At 57.7% G+C, this 27,140-nt stretch overlaps 1 protein-coding gene across 1 annotated transcript in view; it reads right to left on the reverse strand.

Annotated features, from left to right (window-relative positions):
- Nucleotides 1-27,140, reverse strand: part of Itpr3 (inositol 1,4,5-trisphosphate receptor type 3) — a 62,374-nt gene that overhangs the window by 5,921 nt on the left and 29,313 nt on the right. Inside the window, exons 8-51 of the mRNA XM_047558116.1 lie at nucleotides 25,879-26,025; nucleotides 25,605-25,700; nucleotides 25,049-25,099; nucleotides 24,759-24,901; nucleotides 23,733-23,832; nucleotides 23,490-23,650; nucleotides 23,117-23,258; nucleotides 21,697-21,858; nucleotides 20,925-21,097; nucleotides 20,337-20,456; nucleotides 19,847-20,029; nucleotides 18,558-18,809; nucleotides 18,324-18,468; nucleotides 17,783-17,924; nucleotides 17,366-17,565; nucleotides 16,177-16,306; nucleotides 15,671-15,728; nucleotides 14,436-14,601; nucleotides 13,423-13,587; nucleotides 13,267-13,341; nucleotides 12,732-12,857; nucleotides 11,858-11,980; nucleotides 11,557-11,757; nucleotides 10,589-10,840; nucleotides 10,274-10,399; nucleotides 10,054-10,179; nucleotides 8,200-8,320; nucleotides 7,504-7,694; nucleotides 6,888-7,036; nucleotides 6,603-6,711; nucleotides 6,410-6,500; nucleotides 6,126-6,295; nucleotides 4,910-5,084; nucleotides 4,599-4,783; nucleotides 4,247-4,447; nucleotides 3,984-4,094; nucleotides 3,646-3,741; nucleotides 3,462-3,563; nucleotides 3,290-3,376; nucleotides 2,449-2,559; nucleotides 2,180-2,372; nucleotides 1,862-1,987; nucleotides 1,277-1,449; nucleotides 484-648 (exon numbers count right to left, since the gene is read on the reverse strand). Coding sequence (XP_047414072.1) covers nucleotides 484-648; nucleotides 1,277-1,449; nucleotides 1,862-1,987; nucleotides 2,180-2,372; nucleotides 2,449-2,559; nucleotides 3,290-3,376; nucleotides 3,462-3,563; nucleotides 3,646-3,741; nucleotides 3,984-4,094; nucleotides 4,247-4,447; nucleotides 4,599-4,783; nucleotides 4,910-5,084; nucleotides 6,126-6,295; nucleotides 6,410-6,500; nucleotides 6,603-6,711; nucleotides 6,888-7,036; nucleotides 7,504-7,694; nucleotides 8,200-8,320; nucleotides 10,054-10,179; nucleotides 10,274-10,399; nucleotides 10,589-10,840; nucleotides 11,557-11,757; nucleotides 11,858-11,980; nucleotides 12,732-12,857; nucleotides 13,267-13,341; nucleotides 13,423-13,587; nucleotides 14,436-14,601; nucleotides 15,671-15,728; nucleotides 16,177-16,306; nucleotides 17,366-17,565; nucleotides 17,783-17,924; nucleotides 18,324-18,468; nucleotides 18,558-18,809; nucleotides 19,847-20,029; nucleotides 20,337-20,456; nucleotides 20,925-21,097; nucleotides 21,697-21,858; nucleotides 23,117-23,258; nucleotides 23,490-23,650; nucleotides 23,733-23,832; nucleotides 24,759-24,901; nucleotides 25,049-25,099; nucleotides 25,605-25,700; nucleotides 25,879-26,025 — 6,321 coding nt within the window. The remainder of the gene's footprint in view (nucleotides 1-483; nucleotides 649-1,276; nucleotides 1,450-1,861; nucleotides 1,988-2,179; nucleotides 2,373-2,448; nucleotides 2,560-3,289; nucleotides 3,377-3,461; nucleotides 3,564-3,645; nucleotides 3,742-3,983; nucleotides 4,095-4,246; nucleotides 4,448-4,598; nucleotides 4,784-4,909; nucleotides 5,085-6,125; nucleotides 6,296-6,409; nucleotides 6,501-6,602; nucleotides 6,712-6,887; nucleotides 7,037-7,503; nucleotides 7,695-8,199; nucleotides 8,321-10,053; nucleotides 10,180-10,273; nucleotides 10,400-10,588; nucleotides 10,841-11,556; nucleotides 11,758-11,857; nucleotides 11,981-12,731; nucleotides 12,858-13,266; nucleotides 13,342-13,422; nucleotides 13,588-14,435; nucleotides 14,602-15,670; nucleotides 15,729-16,176; nucleotides 16,307-17,365; nucleotides 17,566-17,782; nucleotides 17,925-18,323; nucleotides 18,469-18,557; nucleotides 18,810-19,846; nucleotides 20,030-20,336; nucleotides 20,457-20,924; nucleotides 21,098-21,696; nucleotides 21,859-23,116; nucleotides 23,259-23,489; nucleotides 23,651-23,732; nucleotides 23,833-24,758; nucleotides 24,902-25,048; nucleotides 25,100-25,604; nucleotides 25,701-25,878; nucleotides 26,026-27,140) is intronic.

Genomic DNA, 27,140 nt, shown 5'->3' on the forward strand with positions numbered 1-27,140 from the left:
CCGGAGTCTAGGACCATGGAAGTGAAGGTGGCATAGGCAGCCAGATGCCAGCCAGAGAGGGAGAAAGACAGCCACTCAGTGCATTTGCCACGCACCAGGAAACATTCCGAGGGCTTTCCATCATTTGTTTGTTTTCATGCATTCTCATAATGATTCTAGAAGGTAGAGGCTGTTATCTCCATCTTACAGATAGGGAAACTGAGCCACGGGCAGCTAAGAAACTTTTCCAAAGTTACACAGCTAGGAGCTACCAAGCCAGCATGCAGGCCTATGGTCTGGCTCCCAAGTCCAGGCTTGTCCCTCCCTGTACAGGGGAGCTGGGGCAGATGGGGGCCAGGCTGGAGTCAGGTGGAGAAAGACTCGAAAATCCTCCCAGCCCAGAAGCAAAAGGGCTGACAGACGGTGCTGGGGAACCCCTCGCACCAGAGAAGCCCCTCAACACCTGCCCACCCCTACCCAGCTCCGCCCACCCAGCAGGCTCACCAGGATGCTATAGAAGAGCTCGTGGGCGAAGAGGCCAAGGACACTAGTCAGGATGTAGCCCACGTGGTAGAGGAACTCCATGTCCATGACCATAGCCTTATAGCCCCTGATGAAGGTGCCACGGTTGCCCACGAAGCTCACCACAAACACGATCTTGTTGGTCAGCTAGGGGCAAGGGCAGGGCATGAAGGTCAGTGACCCACCACCTACCTGGACTGTCCACCCCTGCCTCCATGCTCGCCCCATGCCCGAAGCAGAGGCTGGGGCTCCAGTGTGGTGAACAGGAGCTGACCCTGCTCAGCGTGCGAGGTGCCGCTTGATGAAATGGTTTCCAAAAATGCACCTGGGATCCTGGGACTCAGAACAGAAGAAAAGCCCCTTGGGTCCTCCAGCTCCAGGAAGAAACTGAGGTTTAGGTAAAGGAGGATGCGGGCAGAGACCTCCCTGGCCTTTACAGTGCCTTATCAAGACACTTTATTTCCATGTGTCAGGAAATCATCATAATATATGAATCTTTGTTGACTACCTGTGAGCAGTGGCTTTGGGCTGTGCGGAGCCAGCACACAGCACGACAGCCCTCAAGCCACTGCTCCAAAGTGCTTCCTGTCTGGCTGTCTCTCTCAGTGCCAGATGCCCCCAGTCGCTGAGGGAGAGAAGGTACAGAATAGACCCAAGTGCTAGTCTATGATGAGCCTGGGACCCAACCGAGAAGAGGCACATGGAGCAGAGCGGCAGCTGGGGACAGCAGGCCAGCGTCTGTTCTGACTAGAGGAGGGGCCCCTTCAGCACTCACGTTGAGGGCTCCCAGGATGTTGAGCGTGGGCCCAATGCCCAGGTAGTAGATGGAGCGCAGGATGAGCGCCACGATCAGGGGACGGATGCTGTAGCGCTTGGTGAACAGCGCCGCGATGGAGAAGCAGATGAGGATCCAGAAGAGCAGCGAGATGAGTGGGGAGCCCAGCACACCTAGGGGCCAGCAAGCGGGGTGAGTGGGGCTCGCTCAAGCCCACTGTGGCCCTGATGCGGGTCCAAGGGACCCAAGCCTCTCCCCGTTCTGAGTTCCGGTTGCCTGGTTTTAGCCTCCTCCTTTACTCCTGCATTCTGGGGTCTCGTGGAGGTACCCTGCCCAGCTGCAGCCACCAGGTCTGGCTTCTGGCTCACATCATCCCATGTACATGTGCATGTGTCCATGTGCCACCTCCATGAAACCAAAGATCCTGCCTATCCCTTGGGCCTGACTCCCCATGATGGCCTGTGAGCCCAGAGGGCAGTGCAGGGTGCTTCCTCCCCTTCTGCACGTGGTTCCCTCGGAGCCTGGCTGGCCCTGAGGCTCTGGCCTAGCCCAGGAGGGCCCGGGTGACTGGCCCCTGGTCCTCACCTGTGGACGCTCCCTCCACATAAGGGTAGAAGAAGGCAATGATGATGTTGATAAACACGGCCAGGTTGAAGGAGATGCTGCCCCACAGGGTCATGCGGCGGGAGAACCAGTAGATCAGGGGCATGCCTGGGGGGAGGGTGTGGCACGCTGGTGGAAGGGGGTCTCTGACTGACACCAGCCCACCCCAAGCTCCAGGCCCCACTCTGGAGAGAGATGTGATTGGAAGAGCCCCTCCAGAGTGGGGGTGGGGTGCCAGGGAGGCCTAGGAGCATCGGCACGGGGCGTGGGGACCACCTGCCCTGGCCCGCCAGGTCTTACTGCGGAGCTTGCGCTGCCATTCCATCTCGTTGTGCAGGAAGGAGGACTGGTCGAAGAAATCGCTCACTTTGCTGCCCTGCTCGTCCTGCTCAGTCGTGGTGAAGAGCCGATGCTTGGTCTCCTCCGTCAAGAACTGGCAGATGCCAGGCACTGGGAACACGATCTGCTCCATGCTGCGGTCCTGCCTCACGATCTGGGCACACACAGGCCCAGAGTCACACCTGGCCAAGGCCCTCCCTCACCCCAGTCCCAATGCCCTTGGGCCTCACCTCGATCTGCGAGGTGTGGTTCTCATAGTAGGCCAAGGGGTCCTCCTCCTCCTCCTGCGCAGGCGCTGAGGACTTGAGCATCTGGGACAGCTGCTTGTTGTTGAGGCTCAGCTGAGGTCAGGGAGGGTGCCCACGTCAGTCCCCACGGCTCCCACAGCCAGGCCTGGCACCCAACCCCAACCTGCCAGACCTGGCTGCAGTCCCACTACACCCCAGGGAATTCCCCCAACCCCCACAGCAATCCAGGCCAAGCCCACCCTCTAGGACCCAGCTCAGAGCGTCTGGAAGTAAGAGTCACACCGGAGAACCTTACAGGTCAATCAGCACCTTCAGTCGGGTCCAGGTGCGACCAGACCCAGACCCAGACCAGATGCACACAGGTCTTGCTCATACCTTTTTTTTTTTTCCAGTTCTGGGATTGAACCCAGAGGTGCTATACCAGAGCTACATCCCCATTTTTTTTTTTTTTTTTTTTTTTTTGAGACAGCGTCTTGCTAAATTTCTGAGGTTGGCCTTGATCTTACAATCCTCCTGCCTTAGCCTCCAGAATCACTGGGATTACACACTGGCTCCATGGTGCCCGGCTTACTTCTACTTTTGAATCTAGGTTTCACCCCTGGCCCTCTGGCCAACTCCAGCCCCAAGCCTTGCCTCCAAATTATAGCCCAACTCAGATCCAAGCTCCTCCCTAGTACCAAGCCACTCCTCTTGGTTCTAGGCCCCATACCTTGCCCTTTCCAAATTCCCACTTCTGCCCTCACCCGGGCCTGGTCCCCAATCTCCCGAGGCCACGCCCCTAGGCCTAAGCCCCACCCACCCCTGCCTTCCCCACTGCACCCACCATGGAAGAGATGCCCTCAGCCTCCTCCTCTTGGATGCGCCTCACGGGCCTCAGCAGGTGCTGCAGCTGTTTGTTGTGCCTGGAAAGCTAAGCAGAGCGCAGCGCAGTTACCAGTTACCAGCAGGGTCCCTGGGGGCGTGGCCGCAGGGGCGGAGCCAAGTGGGGCCGGTACCTGGAGGGCCAGGATGTAGATGTTGTGGCCCACTTCGCGTGGGCTCACCTCCGAATTCTCCCGCTCCTCTTCCTGCAGGTAGGCCTTCTTGATGACGTCCACCTGGAGGGGCAGCACTGCTTAAAGGCCCTCCTCCTGCCCAGTACACCCCGCCCAGTCCTGTTGTCCCACCTGCCTGCCTCACCAGCTCCTGGGGCCGCAGGCTGATGAGGATGCGCTCGGCGTTTTCACTGTCATGCCGGCTCTCCATCAGAGCCAGGAGCAGCTTGGAGGCATTGTCCTGGGTGGAGAGGGCCAAGGAAGCAGGCCACAGTCTAAGGGCACCCCCCACACCCTATAACCATTTCCTCACACTACCGCCAGTCCCCAAGATGCGCCATGACCTTCCCATCCCCCACCCCAGGCCTGTCTCCACCCCACCCCGTGAAAAACACACGCAAACCCAGACAGCAGGCAAGTCACATGCACGCGTGCACAGGCATCAGCCTAGGCACGCTCACATGGGCCTGCCTCGGGCCCCACCTTGAGTTGCAGCACCAGATCCATCCGGTACTTGCACAGGGGGCTGATGTCATTGAGAATCAGTGCAGTAATGATGTCTATGCCATTGGACTCGTGTGTCACGATGCAGGTCTAGAGGAAGCAGTGAGAGACACGGGGTCCAGACCCCTAGGAATTGTGGTGGCTTCAGAGGCCTCAGCCTCTCTCCCTGCCCCAACCCGTTCCACCCACCTACACATTCACCTGCCACCCCAACTGCCGCTCACCTGGCCAGGGCAGCTCACCTGGTTCTCGTGGCAGGGGCCCTGGCAGTACTCAGTGAGGGTCTCCAAGGTCTGGATCACAAGGCCCACATTGTCCTCATTGATGTAGAGCCCCAGCAGCCCCAGGCCCCCAGTGGTGCTGCCGCACATGATGTCCAGGAACTGCAGCGTCTCGCACACCAGGTTGTAGTTGGTTTTGTTGTTCTGACAGCGCAGGAAGTTCTGCAGACCATAGATGGGGTGGGCATGGCATGCTCTAGCAGCTGGGGGGAGGCCACATGACCCGCACCAGCTAGGGTGCGCAGCCAGGTAGCAGGCGGGCCCACAGACTGGCTGGGCGGAGGGGCGGGGCAGGTGTAGGCCAGGCGCTCACCTGCAGGTCGCGGTTGTGGTTCTCACACAGCAGCTGCAGGAAGCGCAGGATGGGCTGCATGATGAGCACGGACATGCCCATCTCGTTGCTCTGCACGCGCTCACCCACCTCGTGCCCCCGGCCCAGGCTAGGGCCCAGGGAATAGCGGTACGAGGAGCCAGGCATGGAGAAGGAGGCCACGCGGCCTGCGGGGGAGACCAGGTGAGGCTGGGCAACTGGGAGCCGCCAGCCCCTCACATGGCCCCCTGCCATGCACGTCTTGTTCTGTGCCCCCCATCACACAACCTGTGGCCCTGCCTTGCACCCCTGACCTTTGGTGGTGGGGTCTGCTGGCTCACGGTCCTCGCGTGACTGGCTGCCCAGGTCATTCATGTTGACAGCCACTGTGGATTTGGTCTCCTGCTGGGCCCGCTTCATGCGGTCATGGAGGACCTTGAAGAAGCGCTCTGACTTCTTGTCGCTTGTCATCAGGTTATAGAAGGACTTCTAGAGGTGGACATTGGAGGGAAGCAGCCTTAGCACTGGGCCTGGCTCTAAGTGGCCCTGGGTCAGGCCTCAAGTGCTCCACCCTGTGCTGTAAGGCAGGACACAGACATGTCCAAAGCACACTGAGGCAGGGAAGCAGACCTGTGACCGAGGCTGACATAGTGGGCAGGGTCATCAGAGGGGAACAGGGAAGGGCCAAAGGGCCAAACTGCTGCAGCTGCAATGCTGGAGGCCTGCATGGTCCTCCTCAGCTCCTGCAGCTGCCTTTGGCTCCCACATCCGCCCCCCACAGCAGCCAGAGGGCTCCTTTGAAATCTAAGTCATGTCCCTCCTCTGCCTGAAACCCAGCAGCGGCTCCATGTCCCCCGAAGAAAAGTCATGACCTCCTGGTGCCCATGAAGCCTCGTGATGGCCGCCACCTCCTCCACCTCTTCACACCCTTGCACAGGTGCCCCTCCACCCAGAGGTTCTTCCCCGCTGTCCACATGCTCACCTCAGGTCCCTATTCCCTTCCCCGCTGAGGCCTTGCCCGCCACTCCCTTTAACACAATCCCATGCCTGCACCCCACAGCCCCTGGCCTGAGCCATGTCCTCCAGACTGCATGCGGTTAGTTATTGCCTGTGTCCCCTCTAGGATGCAAGCACCAAGAGAACACAGGTTTTGTCCCTTCGCTGTAAATCCTCAGTGTCTAGAACACTGCCAGGCACACAGATGGTGCTCAGTGATGATTTATCAATGGTGAATGATGGATGGATGGATGAGGCTGAGCAGAGGAGCCTGTGGAGGAGCCAGACCTGGGGTTGGGCTCGGAGGCTGAGGATGCGGGAGAGGAGGGAGGGAGGATGGGGGGACTCGGGTGGGGCAGTGAGGCCACAGCTCAGGCCTGGCTCAGGGAGACAGGGGTCACATGGGGGAGGTGGAGCCACCATGGGTGGCCACCAGCACCAGGCCTGCAGCCAAGACCCCAGCCTCAGTGACCCACCTCCCCCATAGCACGTGCCACCCAAAGGAGGCAGAGGTGCAGTCCCGCCCATGCACACCTGGATCTCGGTGTTGCCCCCGTCCAGCAGGCGGATGGCCAGACCAATGCTCTCCTGGAAGATCTTCTCATTCTTGGTGCTGGTGATGAGGTCGCACACCAGCTTGGTGGCCCCCTCCTTGTCCAGCCGGCACTGGGTGGCAGCGATTGCTGACCAGTCTTGGTCCAGGCCTGGGGAGGGGACTCACTTGAGGGAAAGCTGGTGGGCAGGGGTGGGGTGGGGGAAGGGCCCAGGACTGGGTGAACAGGCCACCCAGAGACAGAGTAGGAGAAGGCAGCACTGACCAGTGCCCATGGGGTCCGGGAGGTCCCCTCGAGAGCTGGACTTCCGGTTCTGGAGGTAGTTTTGTAGCAGCATCTTGCGTAGCTGGTTGCCCTGCGGGAGGACGGGAGTGAGGCTCCAGGGTGGCCGGCGCCCTCTGGCTGTGGCCTGCCTGGCCGCCGGCCGCCCCAGCGCTCACCCCTGCCTGGCACTCACCCGGTCCCCGTACTTGTTCTTCTTGAGCAGCATTTGCTGCAGGGTCCGCAGCACCTTGATGCACAGCTTCTCCTCTGACTCCATGAGGTCCTTCGTGTGCTGGATCAGCCTGGACCAGTGAGACAGGTGGCTCAGGGCAGCCCAGGCCGCCTCCCTCCAGCCACGTCCCCAGCCAGGGCCCGGGCAGGAACACACCCCGAGCCCGTGACCCTTGGGCCCATCGGGTCCCCAGCAGACCCTTCCCAGCCCAGTCACTGTGCCGCTGCTGCCCCAGCGTCCGCTCACTTGGACAGGAAGCCCCCGCTCTCACAGCGCTGATAGGCCTCGCTGCCCTCCAGGAAGAGCAGCTCAGGCCAGTGCAGCACGTCGACCAGCACGGACAGCTCGGCCTGCACCAGGGGCTTCAGCCTCTCCTCCAGGGCTGTGATGATGTCCTGGAAGGGCCAGGCAGGGTCACCGTCAGGCCCAAGAGACACTCAACGCTTGACCACCACTCCCCCCACCCAAATGCCAAACAGCCCCACAAACGGCCCTGCATCTGAGAGGCCCTCGGCCCCCACACTCCCTGAACAAAGCATGAACTCCGCGCAGAGCACCTGGCTGGGATCCCCAAGACCTGGCTTATCTCCTTCTTCTAGCTCTGTGTGGCCTTGGACAAACTCCTTGCCCTCTCTGAGCCTCAGTCTCGGGCCAAGTGGGGATAACAACCCTCTATGCTCCCTCTATCGGCCAGCAAGGCAGAACTGTGTGGCATAATTAGGAAGGTGCTATCAGGACAAGGGATGGTTCGATCCCCTCTAGGAGCCCCGGCCCCACCCACAGGCCCCTGGGCTCTCCTGAGACTTCAGTCCCTGGTCACAGGGTGCTGCCCTTCCTAGGATGCCAGGCAACCCGCTCCCACCTGCAGCTTCTCGATGATGTTCTTGTAGTCCCACTGGTTGGCGGTGGGGGTGACCCGGGGGAAGGCCCGCGTGGCCGACTTGTAGTTCGAGGCATTCCGCTGGGCTGCGGCCGCACAGCTGGCTCCACTGCTGAGCAGCGAGCTGATGTGGGCGTCCAGGTCCATGGGCAGCGAGATGGCCCGGCCCTTGGCTGGGGGAGGGGGAGGGACTGGAGGCCAGGCTCAGGGCAACCCAGACCAAGGCACAGGGTCCCACCCTGGCTCCCCGTGAGGGTCAGGGTGCTGCTCTCCTCCCCTTGTGGGTAAAAAGACAGTTTCTGCCTCCGATTCCACCCTGACCCCTCTCTCCTCCCTCCCGCCTTCTGCTGCCTCTTTTCCACTTGTTCCTCACCATAGACGGGCCTCTCTCCTGCCTGAGACACACACACACACACACACACACACACACACACACACACACACACAATCTCTCGTTGGGGAATGTCACTGTGTTTTCCTCGGAGGAGCTGACTCAGAGGAGAAAACAGCTTCTCTCAGTTGCCAGGATGCCAGGTAGACACCCAGAAGGACTTACAGAGAACCACCTGGGAGCAGGTGATGGGAGAGGTTAGGGTTGGGTGCTAACCATGAGGGCAGGCGCCCCTGTGGCGAAAGGAGGGGACGGGTGGCCTGGAGCGGCCAGCCTGGCACACTCACCCACCATGGCGAGGGTGCGGATGCAGGCCTCCACAGAGCCCTTGTGCTGCTGCTGCAGCCAGGGGCACTCGAGCAGCCGCGTGGTGGACTGCAGCAGCTGCACCACGATCGTCTGGTGCGTCTGCAAGAGACCACACGACCACTGCTGCAGCTCGGCCCACCCCACCCGGGAAGACCCAGGCCCAGTGACCAGAGTCCACAGAGAATGGCACCAGTGGAAGGTCAGGGCCTTCACTAGCCACCACATACATCTGTGCCCGATAGAAAGTCATCCCCCTTCCCTTCAGCAGTGAGCAACCTGCCCAACTGTACACAGCAGCCCTGAGTTACTCCATAAGGGGCAAGCCTGGGGCTCATAGTAATATTGCTTACTCTTCTGTTCCTTTAAAAAATTCTTTTTGTTACTAATTTCTTTTTTGGTGGTGCTGAGGACTGAACTCAGGGCCTTGCACATGTTAGGCAAGCAGTCTTCCACTGAGCTACATCTCCAGTCTCCAAAAATTCTTAAATAAATTAATGGGAAAAAATAGCCAGGTGCGGTGGTGCGTGCATGTGATCCCAGCAGCTCAGGAAGCTGAGGCAAGAGGATTGCAAGTTCAAAGTCAGCCTCAGCAAAAGCAAGGTGCTAACCAACTCAGGGCTGGGATGGGGTTCAGTGGTCAAGTGCCCCTGGGTTCAATGCCTGGTACCCCCACCCCAAAAAAAGGGATGTATTTGCATAGCTCAGAGCAAAGGTGACTAGAAGGCATGCTTTGAAAAGGCTCTTCCCCACCCATCCTTGTCCCACAGTCCCCATCTCCCCACTGTCCTGGGGCTAATCGGAGTTAGGAAGACTGAGAAAATTTACCAGAGTCCCATGGTCTTAAAGGGGTCCCAAGGCCAAAATAAATGTGCATCAAAGTAAAATCAGCCTTGCTCGGGGGCAGGACCCAACATTTTATTTATTTACTGCTCTTCTGAGATTATCTTCATCCCGTCCAGCCCAAGAACAGTGCCTCCCCCTGGCTTCCTACATACCCTCCAGCACTAAGCATCTGGGTAGTGCGTCAGGAGCCTTCCTCAGGGGAACCTGGCTCCCTTTCCTTCAAGGGACTTGGGACTGAGGCCTGGCTCCCACCTGGAGTCAGGGATAATGAGGGGCTCTGACGCTCAGTGAATCAAGTCAGACGTCTCCACTGGCCTAGAGCTTTCCCCTGGGGAGAACCAGAGAGACTGCAGAAGGCTGCCTGCCTAGTTCCGGTCTGGGGGCACCACCGTCAAGCAGCCAGCACAAGACCTCCACCAGCCAGCCCACCCTGACGTCCAGTGACCAAGCCCACCTTGTCTTTGGTGAGTAAGTGCTGCCAGCTGTCCCCTGTCACCCCGGGACCCTGTGCACCTATTAAACTTAGGAATTCCTGTTCAATAGCTCATTTCTCACTGTAATTCCTGACCCAGAAACTATGAGCTAATAAATAGGTGATGCTTTAACAGAGTTTGGGGCTAACTTGTTACACAGCATAGCTAGCTAATATACTTACATATCTTCTTGCTATTTCTTTTGCACCACAGGCAACAACAACAACTCTGGGTGGGGAGGGCGGTTTGTTGGTTTTGTCTTGTTGGGTTTTTTGGTTTGTTTGTTTGGTTTGGTACCAGGGATTGAACGCAGGGGTGCTCTACCCTGAGCCACGTCTCCAGCCCCTTTCTATTTTTTATTTTGAGACGGGGCCTCGCTAAGTTGCTGAGGCTGACTTTTGAAACTTGTGATCTTCCCGCCTCAGCCTCACAACTCACAGGCATGCGCCAAACTCTGTTCCTACCCCACTTCCCTATGCCAAGGCCACCAGGTCCATGCAGCGGCGAGAGGCTCACCTGCAGCGAGGTGCTGTTCTCCGAGAACGGGGAGCTGAAGAAGGCACCGATGGTGTCCAGCACCACAGTGAGCACGTACTTCTCCAGGACGGGGTCTGCCAGGCGCTTCTCCCGCTTGCTGCAGACCTGGGGGAGGACAGAGATCCCGGCAGTCCACACAGGGGTCCCTGCACCCCCTGTGGGAGGCTGCCCCAGCCCCCCGGCCCCCACAGGGACAGACCCGTGCCATGTCCAGGGTGAAGCTCTCAAAGAGTGTCCAGATGTGGTTGCTGGTATAGATCTCCTTCATCTCCACCTCCGTGTCCACGTAGCAGTGGTTCACGAAGTTCACGTAGGCCATCTTCACCTGGGCCGCGGGGCCGGGAGGGGTTGAGAGGGGCAGGGCCGGGCCCAGGCTCTCCCGTTCCGCCTCTGGGCTCCCCGTTCCCGTCTCCCCCTTCCTTCTCGCCCCTCTCCCTGTCCCACCCAGGCAGGAGGGAACGGCTCCTGGCCTGGCTCTGCCACCCCTGCCAGGCTCCCAGCCCGCGGGCCCCACCTCGGTGATGCAGTCCTCGTGGGTCACCACAGACACCACGTCCTCCAGAGGCAGCAGGGAGGTGCACTTGATCTCGGTGTAGACGTTCTTGCCCTCAGCACAGGCAGCCAGCAGGTCCACCAGGGAGATGTGGTACATGAGGGGGCTGTGGTCCTCCACGCCATCTCGGGCGGCTTTCATCATGTCCAGCAGGTGGGCCAGGGAGGCCTTGTCGTTGTAGAACACCACCACGTCGTCACCCGCGTTCGTCAGCTGCGGGCGGGAGGTGGTGGGCATCAGACCCCTCCATCTGGCAGGCCCCGGCCCCCGACCCCTCTCTGCGCTCACCAGAGAGAGCTGGGACCCAGACCCCAGCCCTCACCCAGCATCAGGAGAACCCGCCCCTGCCGGGGCCCTGGAAGCTCTCTGACCCTCTGTCATCAGAAACACTCCCCCAGGGCCCCCAAAGCCCTCCTCCTGTTGGAAGGAAGTCCCGCCCAGGCTGGTCTGGGAGGTGGCCCCTCTAATCTCACCCTGTGGGCTGGCCCCTGCCTCCCCTGGGCTCCCGCAGCGTGTAATCAAGACCCTCACAGGGCACACACTGTGTCCCTCTTGTGGCAGCAACTGTGTCATTCACGGTGAAACAGTGATGGCAATTCGGAGTTAGCACTGTAAAGCACTTCCCGCCCCGCCAGCTTCACTTCTGATGTCCCTAATCTGTCCCTAATCTCGTCGCCTCAACTCCCTTCTTCCCTGTCCCACACTGCAAGATGCTCAAGGGCAGAGACCACGGCTGCCGCAGAGGTAGACTCAGCCCTGCACGCCACATGCCTTCAGCAAGCAGGTGTTTGCTTGCATCCAAAGCCTGAGTTCTTCCAGACCCGCAGCCTGAGTTCTCCCTCCGGCAGCCCCCACCCCCACAACCCCAGTGGAGTTGTCTAACTCTGCAGCCCGCCACCCCAGGGCCCCGCGCCACCCTTGCCCCTCACCTCGGTCATGATCATGTCCTGGCACTTCTTGACGTACTTGCCCTCGGCCTTGATGACGGTGTGCAGGAAGTCCAGGTACTGCACGTGGCGCCCGTGGGTGGCCAGCAGGTGCACAAAGTGCTGCAGCACCGGCTCGCTGACCTCGGAGCACAGTTGGTAGTTGTTCAGGAAGATGTGCTGCATGGTCTCCGCCTCCAGGAGCTGGGGAGGGCGAGGGCAGGTGCGATCAGCAAGGCGCCTGCGCACCGTGCCCCGCTCGGCCCAGGTGCCCTCGCCGTGCGCCCCCGCCGTGCGCCCTCACCCCCGGCGTGAGGAAGAGGTGCAGGTGCTTGTGCAGCAGGGCCTGGTTGCCGGGGTTCCCCGCGCAGAACTTCTGCAGGAACTGATGTGTGTAGCGCAGGATCTCCAGCATCTTGGCATCGCTCTGGGCGTGGGAAGGGGAGAGGGTGCTGGGCCCACGCTGGACAGGCACCGTGTGGTCAGGGTTTGGGATGGGGCTCGCAAAGTGGCCAGAGTGAAAGCTGGGCCTCTGAGCCAGGACAGAAAAGAGTGAGGGGCTGAGGACCGAGGTGGAGGCTGGAGTGCAGGGGGAGGTGGGGGAGGCTAAGGGTCAGGGTCAAGAGTCAGGATGAGGCTTGGGACCTATCAAGATCAACAGCAGCCAAGGTGAGGAGCTGAAGGTCAAGACCAGGCTAAGACCGGGGTCAGGGTCCAAGCGGCCCTGGGGTCGGGTCAGGGGAAGAGGTCCAGATGATGCTGGGGTAGGGAATCAAAACCAAGGTTCGGGACAAGACCAGAGCTGATATCGCAGGTGGAGGATGGGTCAGAGCAGAGTGAATACGGTCAAGTTAAGGAGCTAAAGGTCAAAAGTTGAGATGGAACTGAGATTATCAGGGTTAGCCTAGAAAAGGGGAAGGAAGTCAGGGTCAGATTAGTAAGTGGAGTGAGGCTGGGTCAAATCAGAGTTGAGGTGGATCAGGATGGGGGTGGAGGGGCAAAGGTGGAGAGGATACTATAAGTGGACTCAGGGTCAAGGTAAGTGGGGGCACAGGTCAGTGTAAAAGGTCAGGTGAGGCTGGGTTAGGTCAGCAGTGGGGACCAATGCCCAATTTGGTTTGGGTCAGGGCTCCGGGTAGAGCTGCCCCATGGAGTCAGAGGTCAGAGGTCAGGGTCACCTTGTCATAGGGGATCTGCAGCAGGTCCAGCATGACCTTGTGGGCATCCATGTTCTTGAGGAGCCGCTGCTGCTTCTTCCTCATCTGCTCCCCGACCCCACACATCTTATTCAGCCTCTCCAGGATCTGGGGTGGGGGAGACGAGTGAGCCCAAAGCCCCTTTGCCACTCCCCATGCCCCCTCTGCCCAGCCCACCTTGACCAAGTCCCAGTCTCCATCCAGGGCAGGAAGGGGGACAGAGGTCACAGCTGTTGAATCAGTCCATCACATCAAGCCAGGGAAGCACTAAAAAGCCCAATTCCACCCATAAAAGTAAATAGAACAATATGACTGTGAAATGGAATTTCATTAAATTCCTTCGGCTTTAAAATAATTCCATCTGGACCTTGGCAGGGTTGTTTTTAACATGCCAGAAAAGCTGGAAGATATCTATATGGAGGGCCCGGAGGGAGGAGGCGGAGGAGCCAGGCCAGCTGAAGCCTCCAGGGCACAGAGGGCTGCAAAGCCCCATCCTCAGGGACCCTCTGCCACTCACGCCCTTGACGATCTGATAGTTCTCACTGCTCTTCTCCCCAGGTGGCTGCAGAAAGCCCTCCTCGTCCGTGGGCCGCTGGCGACACAGACAGGATGGGGGTCAGCCAGGCCCGGCTCTCACGAGCTCCCCGCCCCAGCTCCCCCAACCAGGCTTCACCTCCTTCTTGTCTTTGGCGGCGCCTGCCTCCCCCTCCTCGCCCTTGCCGCCGCCTTTCTTGTCCACCCACAGCTCCGACTTCTCCACCATGGTCCGCAGCCGGTCCAGCTCTGACTTGATCACCTTGTAGTTCTCAACATCCTGGGCCGAGATCAGCAGCTGCACCTGAAGGTGGAGGATGGTCTTAGCCGTGGGATGGGCACCTCCAGGTCCACTCAGAGAACCCCAGTGCCTTCCCTAGGCCAGGACGCCCCTCCCAGTGTCTCCCACCACCACCTGTTCCTCTGCATCAAGCCAAATCCTCCTCGTGTTTCCTGCCTGCCGTAAGCCCACCACCTCCAGGAAGCTTTCCCTGAAGCCACAGGCGCTCTGCCTGAGCTGCCACGTCCCCTGGCTTCAGCTACTCTCCTACATTACTCTTACTGGGGCCTGTCATTTGCTCACCAGATCCCACACAGGTAGGGCCAAGTGCATCAGTATCAATGAACACTGGCTGAACACGGGACCTGCATCTAACTCCTGCCTTCCTCACTCTGGGGGGTGGAGAACTCCCTGGGCCTCGACTTCCACCCCGTCTCAAAAACAGGTGAGAGCAGTGCCACACAGTCAGGGCCACTGAGAATCCCAGGAGACGATGTGAGGTAAAGGAGGCACTTGTTAACCGTCAGCCCAACTGGCACAGGTCTCTCATGGGGAGACGTCAAGAGGTTGTGACATCAGTCACACTGGGCACTCGGCTCCGGCTGCCCAAGTGCCAGGCCAGATTCAGAGCACTCAGCATAGATGTGCATAATAGAGTTTGCAAACAGTCAAGTGCGTCCACAGCATCAGAAGTGGCAGGCGCTGAGCAGGTGGGAGGAACAAAGGTGGCCATGATGTGTGCCTCGTGTTTAAGGAGCTCAGCAGGGCTGCAAGCCCAAGTGGGCAGCCCAAGCTCCCCTGAGCTGCGAGCTGAAAACCCCCAGTGCCCACCAGGCCCAGGGCCCAGTGCAGGCCAGGGGATCCTCTGTCACCTGCTTGAAGGTGTGCATGGCCTCCTGTCGCTGACTGAAATGCTTGAAGAGCAGCTGGAGGGCTCCCGAGACCAGTGGCGCGTAGTCGTGCATGGTCAGGTGGATGAGCACACGCAGGAACATGCGGCCGCCCTCGTCGTCCACCTCCAGCATGCTGCTGGTCTTCCTGCAGACACCGGGGAGCGCGGCCATGGGTGCGCTGGCACACACCTGCTCCCGAGGGGCCGAGGCCTGGCAAGGCACGCTCTCTGCCACCCACCCCGCAGAAGCAGCACCCAGAATAACATTTGTTCAAGGTACTGATGTTTTCCCACCAGTGGGCAAACAGCCAGTGGGGCCCGAGGCCCTGGAGGGACCTGTGCGTCCCTCAGGACTCCCTGGATTAATCACCTGAAGCAGGGACCCTTTTTATGGGCCCACAGACCTCACCACCCCACCAAAGACAATTTAGATTGAACAGAGGTGGGAAAACGTGATTATCTTTATTTTTACCAATCTCTAACGGAAATGGAACACTTCCTTCCATGAGGAAATACGAGCCGTACTTTGTGAGCTTGTTACCAATAAAAATCAACAGATGTTTTCACATCACCTCAGAGTTGTTAGCAGAAATTGTGAAATACTGTTTACATTCACCACTACTTCGAACTGATGGCGCTAATTACACCCACCGGCACGGCTTGTTATTTAATGTGTTAATAAAGAGGCCCATATATAACTGTCGTTTCAACTTTGTTTGCGTCAATATTTTGATAACTGCTTCTCAACTGCCATTGGTTTCCTTTGTAATTTTATGTGCTTTATTTTATGAATTTAAAACGCCACTCTGAGAAGGGGTCTGCAGGCTGCGCTAGACCTTGAGAAAGGCAGGGCTCAGCAATGTCAGAAGCTCCAGCCCTGCCACCCAGTTTGAGTGGAGCAGGCTGCAAAGCCCCCGCAGCTCCGCCCTGCTGATGTACAGGAGGACATTTGCCAGCCACCTGACCCAATCCTGCTGCACAACAGCCCTGCATGGGACAGGGGAATGACCAGGATGACTGAGACCCAGGTGGTCCCTACATGGCTGGGGCTGGGCAGCAAGGGAGGGTCAGAGTGCACATGCTGATGAGGCTCTGCAGGGGAATGACAGAAGAGAAAGCAGCCAGCACCCAGCCTCAGAAAAGAGTGGGTATCAAGACTGTGTCCACATCACCCGCCCAACTCCCACCCAGCCCCCCATTCAACCCCGGCCTCACCCCACTCCAAACATGGCCTCCGCCTGCTCCCCAATGCGGTCCATGTTCATGTTGGCAGCTATGGGGAGTAAGAGGAGCAGATGGGGCACAGGGTATATGAGATGGAGAGCAGAGTCACCCCCTGGCCTGCGCTGGCTGGCTGGCAGCCCTCCGCCCACCCCTCCCCAGGCAGAGGTGCAAATGGAGCAGAGGAGGACTCCAGCAGCCCTGTCGACCTGGGAGGGAGGACACCTGGGTCCTGGTCTAGCTCAGTCTGATCGGCTGTGACTTTAGGCAAGTCCTTCCACTGGGTAACCCTCCCTTTCCCATCTAGGAGGAGGGAGGAGGCTCCCTGCCCTTCCCCGCCACTGTGGCAATCAAACGGGACAATGGAGAGGAACTGCCTGTTCAGACTGGAAAAGGGTAGGGCAGGGCAGCTGCCCAGGTGTCCCCCTTCCACTGCTCTACCCTGTGCCCTATGTCCCTGGGCCACTGCCTACAGAGGGGGTAGAAGTGGAGGTACGCACTGCTGGAGTCGAAGGCTGGAGCTGTGCCGTCGGCGCCACTGTCCTGCATGGGAAACACCTCCACGAACTCCTTCTTGAAGACAGACAGCAGGTAGGAGATGCGGTAATCCAGGCGCACGTTGAGGATGAACTGGAGATGAGGCGGAGGACAGAGAGAGGACGGCCTGAGGTCAGAGGCCCTTCCTGCTCCGTGAGAGGTGAGGGAGGCCCTAAAAGGCCTCTAGCACCCCAGGCTTCAGGGATGCTCTGGGATGTCACGACTAAGGAATCAAGGTCCCTCTCCCAGGGATGCCCAGGGCACCCTCTCCTGGGCTCCTGCTCCAGTGAGAGAGCTGGCACCTCCCCCACACGAGGCGAGTCCCCAGCCAGCCCACTCAGGCCCTCCTTCCCAGCCCGACACTGATAGGAAAGGGAAGGAAGCCCCCAGGTCCACAGGGCCCACTCCTGCACTCCTATCCCGCTTGGCCCAAGAGCCTGGGGCTCTCACGGCAGGAGAAACTGAGGCACGAAGGAGAGATTTGAAGATGCAAATCTATCCCCAAGGTGCAGAGTCTCTGGCCACACCCAAGATGCAGACACCCCCAGCATCCAGAATGAGTCAGAAGCCCCCTCCTCTGATTCCCCCTATCATATCCTGGCCAGAATAGGTCCCCCATGCAGATCACTGCACTACCCTCCTGCCGTCTGGTGACCACAAGACCTCAGCCCAACTCAGAAACCCATAAGCCCCTTCCCTAGGTATTGCTAGGGAACACTCAGGCAAGACGCAGGACAGGGATGACCATAACCTCACAAAGAAATAGTTCTCCCACCTTTATCTCTGCTTTAAAATCCCTGTGACCTTGGGAAATTCACCTTCCCCATTACTTCCCTCATCTGAAAATGGGAGGACTGAGCTAGACTTTAGTGCACATCAGAATCACCTGAAGGGCTTGTCACAACAGACTGTGGCCACTCCTCCAATGTACCTGATTCAGTAGGTCTGTTGTGGGCCTAAGAATGTGCATTGCTAGCAAGTTCCCAGCTGATGCTACTGATGCTGCTGGTCCAGGGGACTACACCCTGAGGACCACCAAGTTAGACAGCATTCACTATAGAACCTTCCAGTATGAAATACTCAGATCATAGGGGTTCCCCCTACACCTGTCCCCATTCCCAATCCCTCCCACCATGGTCTTGGCTCTGCCACCTGCAGGATTTCCAGAATCTTCAGCTTGGTCTCCATAACTACAATGTCTTCATTCTCCTCAAACTTGCTTCTGTCTAGAGGTTCAGTGGCCCCAGCCCCAGCAGGCAGGTTGGGGGTGCCAAAGACAGACTGCTTCCGGCTCAGCACCATGGTGGACATCATGTGCCCCACACCCTGGATGGACCTCCGCACATTCTTGCCTGTGAGTTACAGAGGGTGTACAGGAGGGAGTCACCGGGGTGCACAACAGGGGTCCCCATCTGACAGGGGAGGCAGAGCATTCATACTGTTTATGACACCCTCTTGGCTAAGACAGGAAGCAGATCGCACAGCTCGGGGTAAATGGAGAGAACTTCCCGCGCTCAGAGGTGGCTGAGGAACCCAAGGCGGTGGGTGGCCCTGCAGGCAAAGCCTCACCGCCTGTGTCCTCGTAGGCCTGCAGCATGGCCGGGGGCCCCTGCACACAGTCGATGATGCCGAGCAGTGTGCGTGTGAGCCGCAGCAGCTCGCTGAAGCTGTAGAAGCCGAAGTAGATGAGATTGTGCGCCAGGCTGACCACCTGCGGAGGGGCGTGGCTGAGGTGAGGGTGGGCGGGGCTAATGCATGCAGAGGCGTGGTTTTGTAGCGGGTATGGCCAAGATAGGGAAAGGCTGGGAAAGGCTGGGAAAGGGGTTATAATGAGGGTCGGGTTCCCAGGAGGGTGGGGTCTCGGGAAAGGCAGGCCCTAAGCTGATGGAGTGAGTAGATCAGTAAGAGGCAGCCCTCTCCCAGGCATCCAAAAGGATGCCTCCCACTGCGGGAGTCCCAGCTATTACGTGGTCCCCCTGTGCTGGCTGGGGGCACTGAGGAAAATGGGATCAAAGATTCTACATCCCACCCCAGGGTGCAGACTGAGACCCAGTGAGGGTGCAAACTAGAGCCCCAGTAACCCCCCCAATCCTGGGCGCCCCTAGTGCACCTCATAGGTGAGCTTGTTCTTCTCCTCGTTGGCAAAGGGCACGGCCTCGCTGACCACATTGTTGAGGTAGTCCTCCACGAACTCCATGGTGCTGGCGAACTTATTCTTCTTGTCATCTCGAGAAGCGTTGAGGTTGGAATCATAGCTGGGGGTGGAGGGGCCGAGGCGTGAGGGTCCCTGTGACCCGCCCAGCCCACCTCTGCCCTAGCCCCACCCCAGCCCATTCTCTCTCACTCCTTGATGGTGATGGCTGTGGGGATCTCGGTCCAGAGGCGGGCGAACTTGACAGGAGTGACCAGCTCCTGGGGGTCCCGGTCCACATGCACGTGCAGCATCAGGTGGCAGAAGGAGGCACGCAGGTCAAAGGGTAGCATCTCATCAGCCATGCACAGGAAGATCAGGTCCACACCCAGCTGCTGGGAGATCTCATCGATGGCCAGGTACTGCCGGTCCAAGCACATTCGAGCAAAGAGCTTCAACTGGTACCTGCAGGGAAGGGAGCATGGTGAGGACAGCATATTGGGGACAAGGACTGCTGCTTGTACTTGGGCTTGGTGAGGAGTCCATAAAGTGGCAGATTGGCCACTATACAGAAAGGACATGTTTTAAAGATGGAAGAAACCCCATCTGTGATGATGAGGATTTGCAATTCTCCTGGTTAAGGAGGAAAAAGACTTCCTGGCTCAGCTAGAACAGGTCCTTACAGGAAGTGAGTGGCTGAAAGATGAGAGGAAGGCTGGAGAGGGCGGGAAGAGTGAGTTGGGAAGAACCAGCTGGTGAGAGGTGTGTGGCTTAGACGGGAGATAAGAGCCAGCCCTGTAGGAGGCTTTGCTCTGATCTGCACTGGGTGATGTCATGGCCTCGGCTTCCTCCTCAGAGACCACACTGCCTCCTGTCCAGGCAGGCAACCTGGGTGTGAACAGCTGTGTAACCTCTGGAGCGTTCCTTTACCTCTCTGTTCTTTCATTTCCCCATTTTACACGGAGGGCAATGACAGCACCCACTTCCTGTGCTGTGAGACAGATGTGTGCTCAGGGAAGTGCTCAGAACAGTGCCTGGTGCAGAGGGAGCCGTTCAGAAGGGCCATCCAGCATCACTATTCGAAGTACATATGTTTGGGGCTGGGCTTGTGGCTCGGTGATAGAGCGCTTGCCTGGCACATGTGAGGCACTGGGTTCAGTCCTCAGCACCTCATACAAATAAACAAAATAAAGGCATTGTGTCCATCTGCAATTAAAAATATTTTTGAAAAAATAATGAAGCACATATGTGTGGAGACAGGTTTGGTTTCTCTGCAGCCTGGGCACGGTGCTAAGCCTGGCCTCGGGGCCACCCAGGGCTACTCAAATAGCACAGTGGTCCTGTCACCCCTCCTGGGAGGAAGGCTGTGTGCATGGCGGGCACGAGGGCAGGACGCCCTCCTGTGGAGGCGGGGAAAACCCCACCACCACCTCTGCCACTGGAGCTCATCCCCCACAGCAGTTGCCCAAAGGGTGCAGGACAGCGAGGAGAGGGCCGGGCACCTATAGTAACTGAGCACGTTCTCGTCGTGGGCATTGCCAGCCCGCGCCTCCTGGGCCAGCTGCCTCACGCTCTTCTCGTGGTGCTCATTGTTCTTGTCGGTCCATGTGAGCCACACTTCCTCCTCCGAGTACTCGATGCTCAGGTACTCGTGCGACTGGGCCATCTCCTTCACGGGCCGGAGCCTGCAGACCAAGAGCACTGTCATGGGGAGCCAGGCCGGGCTCCTAAGCCACACAGAGCTCTCCCTGCTGAGTGCCAGGCACCCGTGCCACCTCTGTTCCCAGCACAGCCTGTGAGCTCCTCAAGGGCAGGGTCTGTGGCTCATTTGCTTCTGGGTCTGAATCCCACCTCCCACAGTGCCAGGCACAGAGCTGGGCATGGCAGATACCTGGGCAAGGTGCCACCTCTCGCCTACACCCCAGCGGGACCCAAGCTCTAAGGCCACTAGGTGGGCTTCAGGGCTGTGGACCGGGCAGCGCAGCCACTCACTCAGTCTGGATGAGAATGTCGCTGTTCTTGGGGTCCAGCACACACTTACAGATGAGCTCCTGGGTGACAGGAATAGCGATGTGGTTGGACACACACAGGTCTGAGAGGTAGTCCAGGAACCTGGGGTGGTGACACCAGGGCGAGGGAGGGAGCTCAGCAGCCACAGGGAGAAAGCCCACCTTCCCCTTCCCCAGCTGGAAGCAGCAGTCTGTCTGGAGCCAGCTGACCACAGCCCACGGGCATCACCCTGGGACAGAGGGAAGATGACATGGGGGTCTAGAGGGGCAGAGGGATGCACAAGGGCAGTGGCAATATTCAAAATATTTAACGATTAGCTCAGTACAGGCACTGACTTTGTCCCTGGAAAAGGGTAGGGGGGCTCCTGCTATTCCAGGAGTCACTCCTCTGTTGCTAGATTGGGCCAAATTCAGGAGGATCCCAGAGAGGGGCTGGGGAGGTAGTGATTTACCAACAGTCCAGGAGCATTTCAATATTTTAACAACCAGCACCAGCCGACTTTCCACACTGGGCAGAGGCGGGAGAGAGGGCGGCAGGAGTGGGAGCGGGAGCGGGAGGGGGCAGGCCCACCTGGGCTCCCGGTTCTTCCGCACCAGGCTGACAAAGGTCTCCACCTCGGTCTTGGTGATGTGCTTCTCCAGCAGCTTGCGGTTGTTGTGCAGCAGGGCCGTGATGGTGTCTTCAGCCAGGATATCATAGCCAATCTGGGACTGCATCATCCCAAACTGTTTGGCGATGTGCTCCTGGGGACAGATGGGCCAGAAGTCATCAGGAGCCACCAGCAAGGCACAGGGTAAGAACACTGCCCCTGACCCAGAGATACAGACCCCTGCCTGTTGGGTTGGGGACTGTACCTTAGAGGGTGGAGGTGTGAAGGAGAGGCCAGCCTAGGCAGAAGAGCAGTTTTCTACTGTACCACTATTTAGCTCATGGTCTGTCTCCCAACCAGAGGGAAATCTCCAGGAGGGCAGGACCAGCTACACAATTTGTGGGGCCCAGTGCAAAATGAAATAGTAAGAACTGTTCAAAAATTAAGAATTTGGGGGCTGGGGATGTAGCTCGGTTGGTAGCGTGCTTGCCTCACATGCACTAGGCCCTGGATTCAATCCCAGCGCCACAAAAAAAAAAAAAAAAAAAAAAATTAAGAACTTCAAGATGACAACAGTAAACCACTGAAGCCAGAGCAAGGCCCCTGTGCCTGCCAGGTTGCACGCCCATGGAAGCCAGCCCTGCTGTTGGTGCCCTACCATACCCCAGTGCTGAGAAATGTCTGGCACACATGTGCACCTAGTGAACACGTGAGCAAGAGCCCGGTGGGGCGGGGCTTGGCGGCAGCTGGCACCTGGTTCTTGCGGTAGTCCTCCTGGGAGTGCCGCAGCACGCGGTAGCAGAGACGGAACATGTGCTGGTAGGGGGCGTTCTTCTGGTCAGACAGCTCCTCCAGTCGCACCAGGGGGCCCTCTCCTCCCTTGTCCCGGAAAGGGGCCTTCAGGATGCCAAAGATCTGGAGGACACAGAAGATGAGAAGGGATTCTCCCACACCAATTCATACCCCAAGTCATCCCAGGAACCCCAAGCTCCAAGGGACTGTCCACAAAGCCACCTTGACATTAACCCTGGGTGAATCCAAGCTAAACCACAATCCCACCCCACCCCACCATCACCCCCACTTTCACCCTAATGCTCCCTACTCCTGCCAAAATTCCAACACCAACCTCAGCCCACCCCTCCTTGCCAAAAAGAAAATTAATACAGGGGGTGGGGGAAGGAATGATAATAGAATGAGACAGTATTACCCTATGTATATGTATGATTACATGAATCTACATTGTGTACAACCACAGAAACGAAAAGTTGTACCCCATTTGTGTACAATGAATCAAAATGCAGTCTGTAAAAATAAAAAAAGTGTTAAAGAAAAAAAAAAAAAAAAAAGAAAATGCAATTACAAAAATTTTAAAGGTGGGGGCCCAGGTGGAATGAAAAACATTTCTAGAGGAGAAATGAAGGAGACAAAGCAACTAAAGAGAATGAAAAAGCCCTAGTTGGATCCTGGTTAAAACAACAAGAGATTTTTGGGAAAGTTGGAGATGTTTGATGTGGACCGTCTGGGTATCGTTGCTAATTTTCTTAGGTGTGATAATGGCACTGTGATGGAAAACAATGTCCTTATTGGAAGATGCACAGTGCACAATTTCAGGGTGAAGGGCAATCTATTTGGAAACGCATAGATGGAAAGGGGGACGGGATGCATAACAGTCACATAAAGTCAAACTTGTGAAATGCAACGAGTCAGAGTGGATGAACCGTGCTCATTGTACTATTCTCGCCACACTTTCTCAATATTAAAAAATTCTCATAATAAAAATTTAGAAAAAAAAAAATTTGAAGCACAAGTTCTGGATTCAACATCCTAAGTTCAAATTCTGGTCCTGCTGCCAAGCTGTGTGCGCAGGTCAAGTTACTCCAGCCTGTGCTTCAGGTTCCTTATCAGTAAAATGGGAATGATGATAATAGCGCCTCCTCCAGGCAGGGAGGACCAAATGAGTCCATACTTGGGGAAGCACCTGGCACCTAGCACATGCCTCGCACATTCGAGGCAAGTGCTCCACCACTGAGCTACATCCCCAGCCTGACAATCATGTTTTAAAAGCAGTGCTGAGAAATCACGGGTGGAAACAGGAAAAGGCAAAGTCCGTGTCAAGCAGGCAGCCTGTCCCCCACCACCCAGCCCTACCTGTCAGTCACATGCACATAAGCACCTGTTTGAGGATGTTCTGCTCTCTCATCAGCTTCTGCCGTTCCCGGTTGGGCTTGGTGACCATGATGTCCAGCACATTCTGCCCATTATTCGGGACATCACTGACAAAAAACACCAGGTCCTCCAGCAGCTGGATGACAAACCTGGGCGAGAGCCACATGGGTGACCAGTGTGAAGTGTTGAGCTAGGCAGCCTTCCCAGGACCCACCCGCAGGCAACCAGCCCTTCTTCCCAAGGCACAGCATTCATGAGTCACTTGCCAGCCCTGTTGCCCAAAGTACCAAGCCCCAGCTCTACCCCAAAACACACCCCTGCCCCACCCACCTGGACTCCAAACTGCTCCCCAAACCCTCGGGCCCTCCCCTACCGCCTACCTGCGGTCATTCTGGCTGATGAAGCCCTCGTTGAACTTCTCCACGGCACTGGCCAGCATGGAGCTGGCATCGTTGGCAAAGTCCAGGTCTCGGATCTCAGACACTGGCACAGACACGATGGCAAAAGCCTCCTTGTCCTCCTTGGTGGGGCAGGTGCCGAGCTGCAAGGACAGAGGTCAGCAGAGCAGCTGGGGACAAAGCTCCTGCCCTCTCCCCATCCCCCAATTCCCAGGCGGCCCGCACCATGAGCCTGATGGGCCGCTCCTCCTCGATGTCGATGGGCACGTTGGTGCTCTGGATCCACGTGTTGGTGCAGAGGTGCCGCAGCCGGACGTAGGAGTTCCTGCAGGCAGGAAGGACAGGGCGGGAGTGTGCCACAGAGCATGACCCTGCAGTCATCTTGCACCTCATTCCACCTCAACAGCCATGGGGCAGGGCCCACCAGCGACCCCAGGTGGGCCTGAGGTCAGGGGAGAGAGGAGCAGGCTGACGGCCAGCACTCACCTAGGCCCACAGGCCTCACGGTACTCCCAAACCAAACCTCCCGGCAAACCTGGGGCCAGAACTCATTCAGACAAATGAGGCTATTGAGACTATTTATCCCATTTAATGCAAGATGCATTTGATCCATATAACTACTCATGTCTCTGATTATGAAATATAAGGTCACGCTTCAGAAATGAAAAAATAATCTGAATTTCAAAATGCACAGCCCCAAGAGCTTTAGGCAAAGGATGTGACTCAATTAATTCTCCCAGCAGCCTGGTGGACAAGTAGACCTGACAGTCCTACTTTACAGATGAGAAGACTGAGGCAGAGTGACTGAGTCAGCTGCCTAAGGTCATACAACTAGCAAATGCTAAGACCTGGATCGATACTCTGGAAGTTTCTTGATGTTATGTCCTGTAATCTCAGGGGCGGCAGGATCTTGCAGGTAGGGAGACTGATCTCCCCAGGTTTCCTGTGCCTCTGGGCCTTGGACAGAAGCTATGGTGCAGCCTGTGCTTGATCACCCAGATTGGCTGGGACAGGCAATGGACAAGTGACACTGGAGAGGAGGCTTTGTGTGATAATGCGACCAGCCCAGGGCAGCACCCACTGTGTGCAGAACCCAGGGTTGGGCACAAGGCAAGCAATGGCAGCCAGCTTCTCAGAGCTCAGAGAGGCAGGACCTGCAGGAACCCCAGAGGCCCAAATGACAGCAAGACATTCAGAGAGTCCTAGAGACAGGATGGCCCAACCAGCTCCAAGCACAAGGCGCACACCCACCGGGGCACAAAGGAGTCCGTTTTCTGCAATGTGGTGGGGTCCAGCTCAAAGAGAGAGGCGATGTCGTTGCCATGGGGGACAGCTACCAGGCGGTACTTGATCTTCTCCCCGGCATTCCTGCGACCTGCACGACCCTGGGCCCCCTGGGGTGAGAAGTCCAAGTCACCTGGGAACCCACCTCAGAGACCTTCTCCCTCCAGCCCGTCCCCCAGGCCTTGTGGCCTCCCCTGCCCCTGCCCCAGGACAGGCTCATGCTTCCCCAGGCTCCGTGGCCCCGTCTTGGTCCTCACCATCCCTGCTGCCTTGGGGTCTGAGGCGTCACCTTTGTAGCTGGGGTTCTCCTGGACACAAATACAAGATGAGGAGCTACTGGTCACCAAGATACCCTCCCAAGATCCCACCCCAAAACGAGGTCATCCCCAGAGGCCCCTGCTCTGGGCAGGCAGCCCCCACCCTCCCAGGGGTGCCCACCCCAGCCCACATCACTCCCGGGGAGCCACCACTGGGATCTCTTCATGGCCCCTCTCCATAGACTCGCCTGTGAACACACACACATACACACCAGCACACACACACCAGTGTCCCCTACACACAAGCATTGTGGACATGCTGCACTTTTGCTCCCTGCTGTAGCCCCAGCGCCTGGTTCACGGTAGGTGCACACCAGCTTACCTACTGTTGTACACTTCTTTGATCATATTTGATAAAAAAATGCATGAGTGCAGTAGAGCCAGGGCCCACAGGCACAGGTGTCTGTGTGTGCAGAGGTGTGCACACGCGCCCCACATGCCCTGGGGAGCACACACGCAGCCTGAGCTCCCAGAATGCCCTCTGCCTCCCACTCACCTCGGCAGCCAGGTAGTTGCCTGTGGCCAGATGCTTGAAGCGATAGAGGCCATTCCAGTGGCCAGCTCCTCCTCGGCAGGGGTCGTGGTGGACCACCTGGGGGGATGCAGAGGTGAGAGACTGAACAGGGACGGGGAGCCCAGACCCCAGGAGGCCTGGACATCACTGGGCAAGTGGTTGCCTCTTGCTCCAGAGGGGCTCAGAGGAGAGGAGGGGTAGACAGCCCGGCCTCCAGAGGAAGGGGAGGGGCGGAGTCCAGGTGCAGGGCTCTGACCTCCACCTCCCAGAGGGCGTTGGAGCTGGTGGCCGAGGTGGCGGACTGGCGCAGGGTGGTACGCAGGAACACCTGCAGCTTGCCCTTGTACTCGTCACACGTCAGGAACTTCTCCTGCTCCGCGTGGAACAGCCGCACCACATCTCCCTGCAGGCAGGGTGGTGTGGCTTTAGGAGGGACCTGGGCCCTCTCTTCTCAGTGACACAGGGCCCCTCTTCCTCCTTCCAGGGCCAGCAGGCAGGGACACTGGAGATGGGCCCCACCAGAGGGCAGCCCGGGCCCATCAGCATAGCCAGGCACTGCCCACGGCCCACACAGACCCCCAAGCCACGTTCAAACTCATCCTTGACACGTCCCTCCCTACCCGTCCCCCTGGATGCCCCACCTCGCCTCTAACAGCCATCTTCAGTCACCTCTCCCAGAAGGCAGGCGGGCTCCCCTGGTCTCCCAGGCCATGGCTGCCCTCTCCTGGGGCCCTTGCTGCCTGTTGGGAGTTCATGCCCATTTTTTCCTCCCCCACTGGAGCAGCTGGAAGGCAGGGGTGTGGCCTGTTCATCTCAATAGCTTTGGAAAAAGACCAAAGCTTAGATCCTCCCTCTGTATTTATAAAAACTGTATGACCTTCTTAACTTTTTTTTTTTTTTTTTTTTAAAGTACTAGGGATTGAACCCAGAATGCTTTACCTCTGAGTTATAACCCCAATTCTTTTTATTTTTTATTTTGAGGCAGGGTCTCATTAAGTTGCCCAGGCTGGCCTCGAACTTGTGATCCTCCTGCCTCAGACTCCCCGGGTTGCTGGGATTTCAAGCATGTACCAACTGCACCCAGTCGCTTAACTTCTCTTAACCTCAGTTGCCTCTTCTGTAAAATGGGAATACCCTGACCTCCTGCAGAAGTTGTGAGGACCAGATGTTTAATGAAGTAACACTGAACTCTTACACTTGCACAGTCACTGTGCAAACACTGTTTGCACAAGAACTTCCTCACCTGATTCTACACTAACTACTGGGTAGTACATCATTATCCCCACTTTATGGGTGGGGAAACTCAGGTACAGAGAAGGTAGTTATCCTGCCAAGGGCCCCCTTGCTAGTGGCAAATGGGACATGAGTCCTGCCTGGGTTCCAGGGCCCAAGCCTCCATCCCTCCTGCACACCTCCTCCTCCCGTAAGCCTGCCACCCAAGGTCCTGGATGATGGTCACAGATGGCATTAGCAGCCTCCCCTACACCAAAGGTGGCACTAAACACTTACAGAGTGAAC

Source organism: Sciurus carolinensis, chromosome 7 (assembly GCF_902686445.1).
Source record: "Sciurus carolinensis chromosome 7, mSciCar1.2, whole genome shotgun sequence".
Classification (NCBI taxonomy): Eukaryota; Metazoa; Chordata; class Mammalia; order Rodentia; family Sciuridae; genus Sciurus; species Sciurus carolinensis.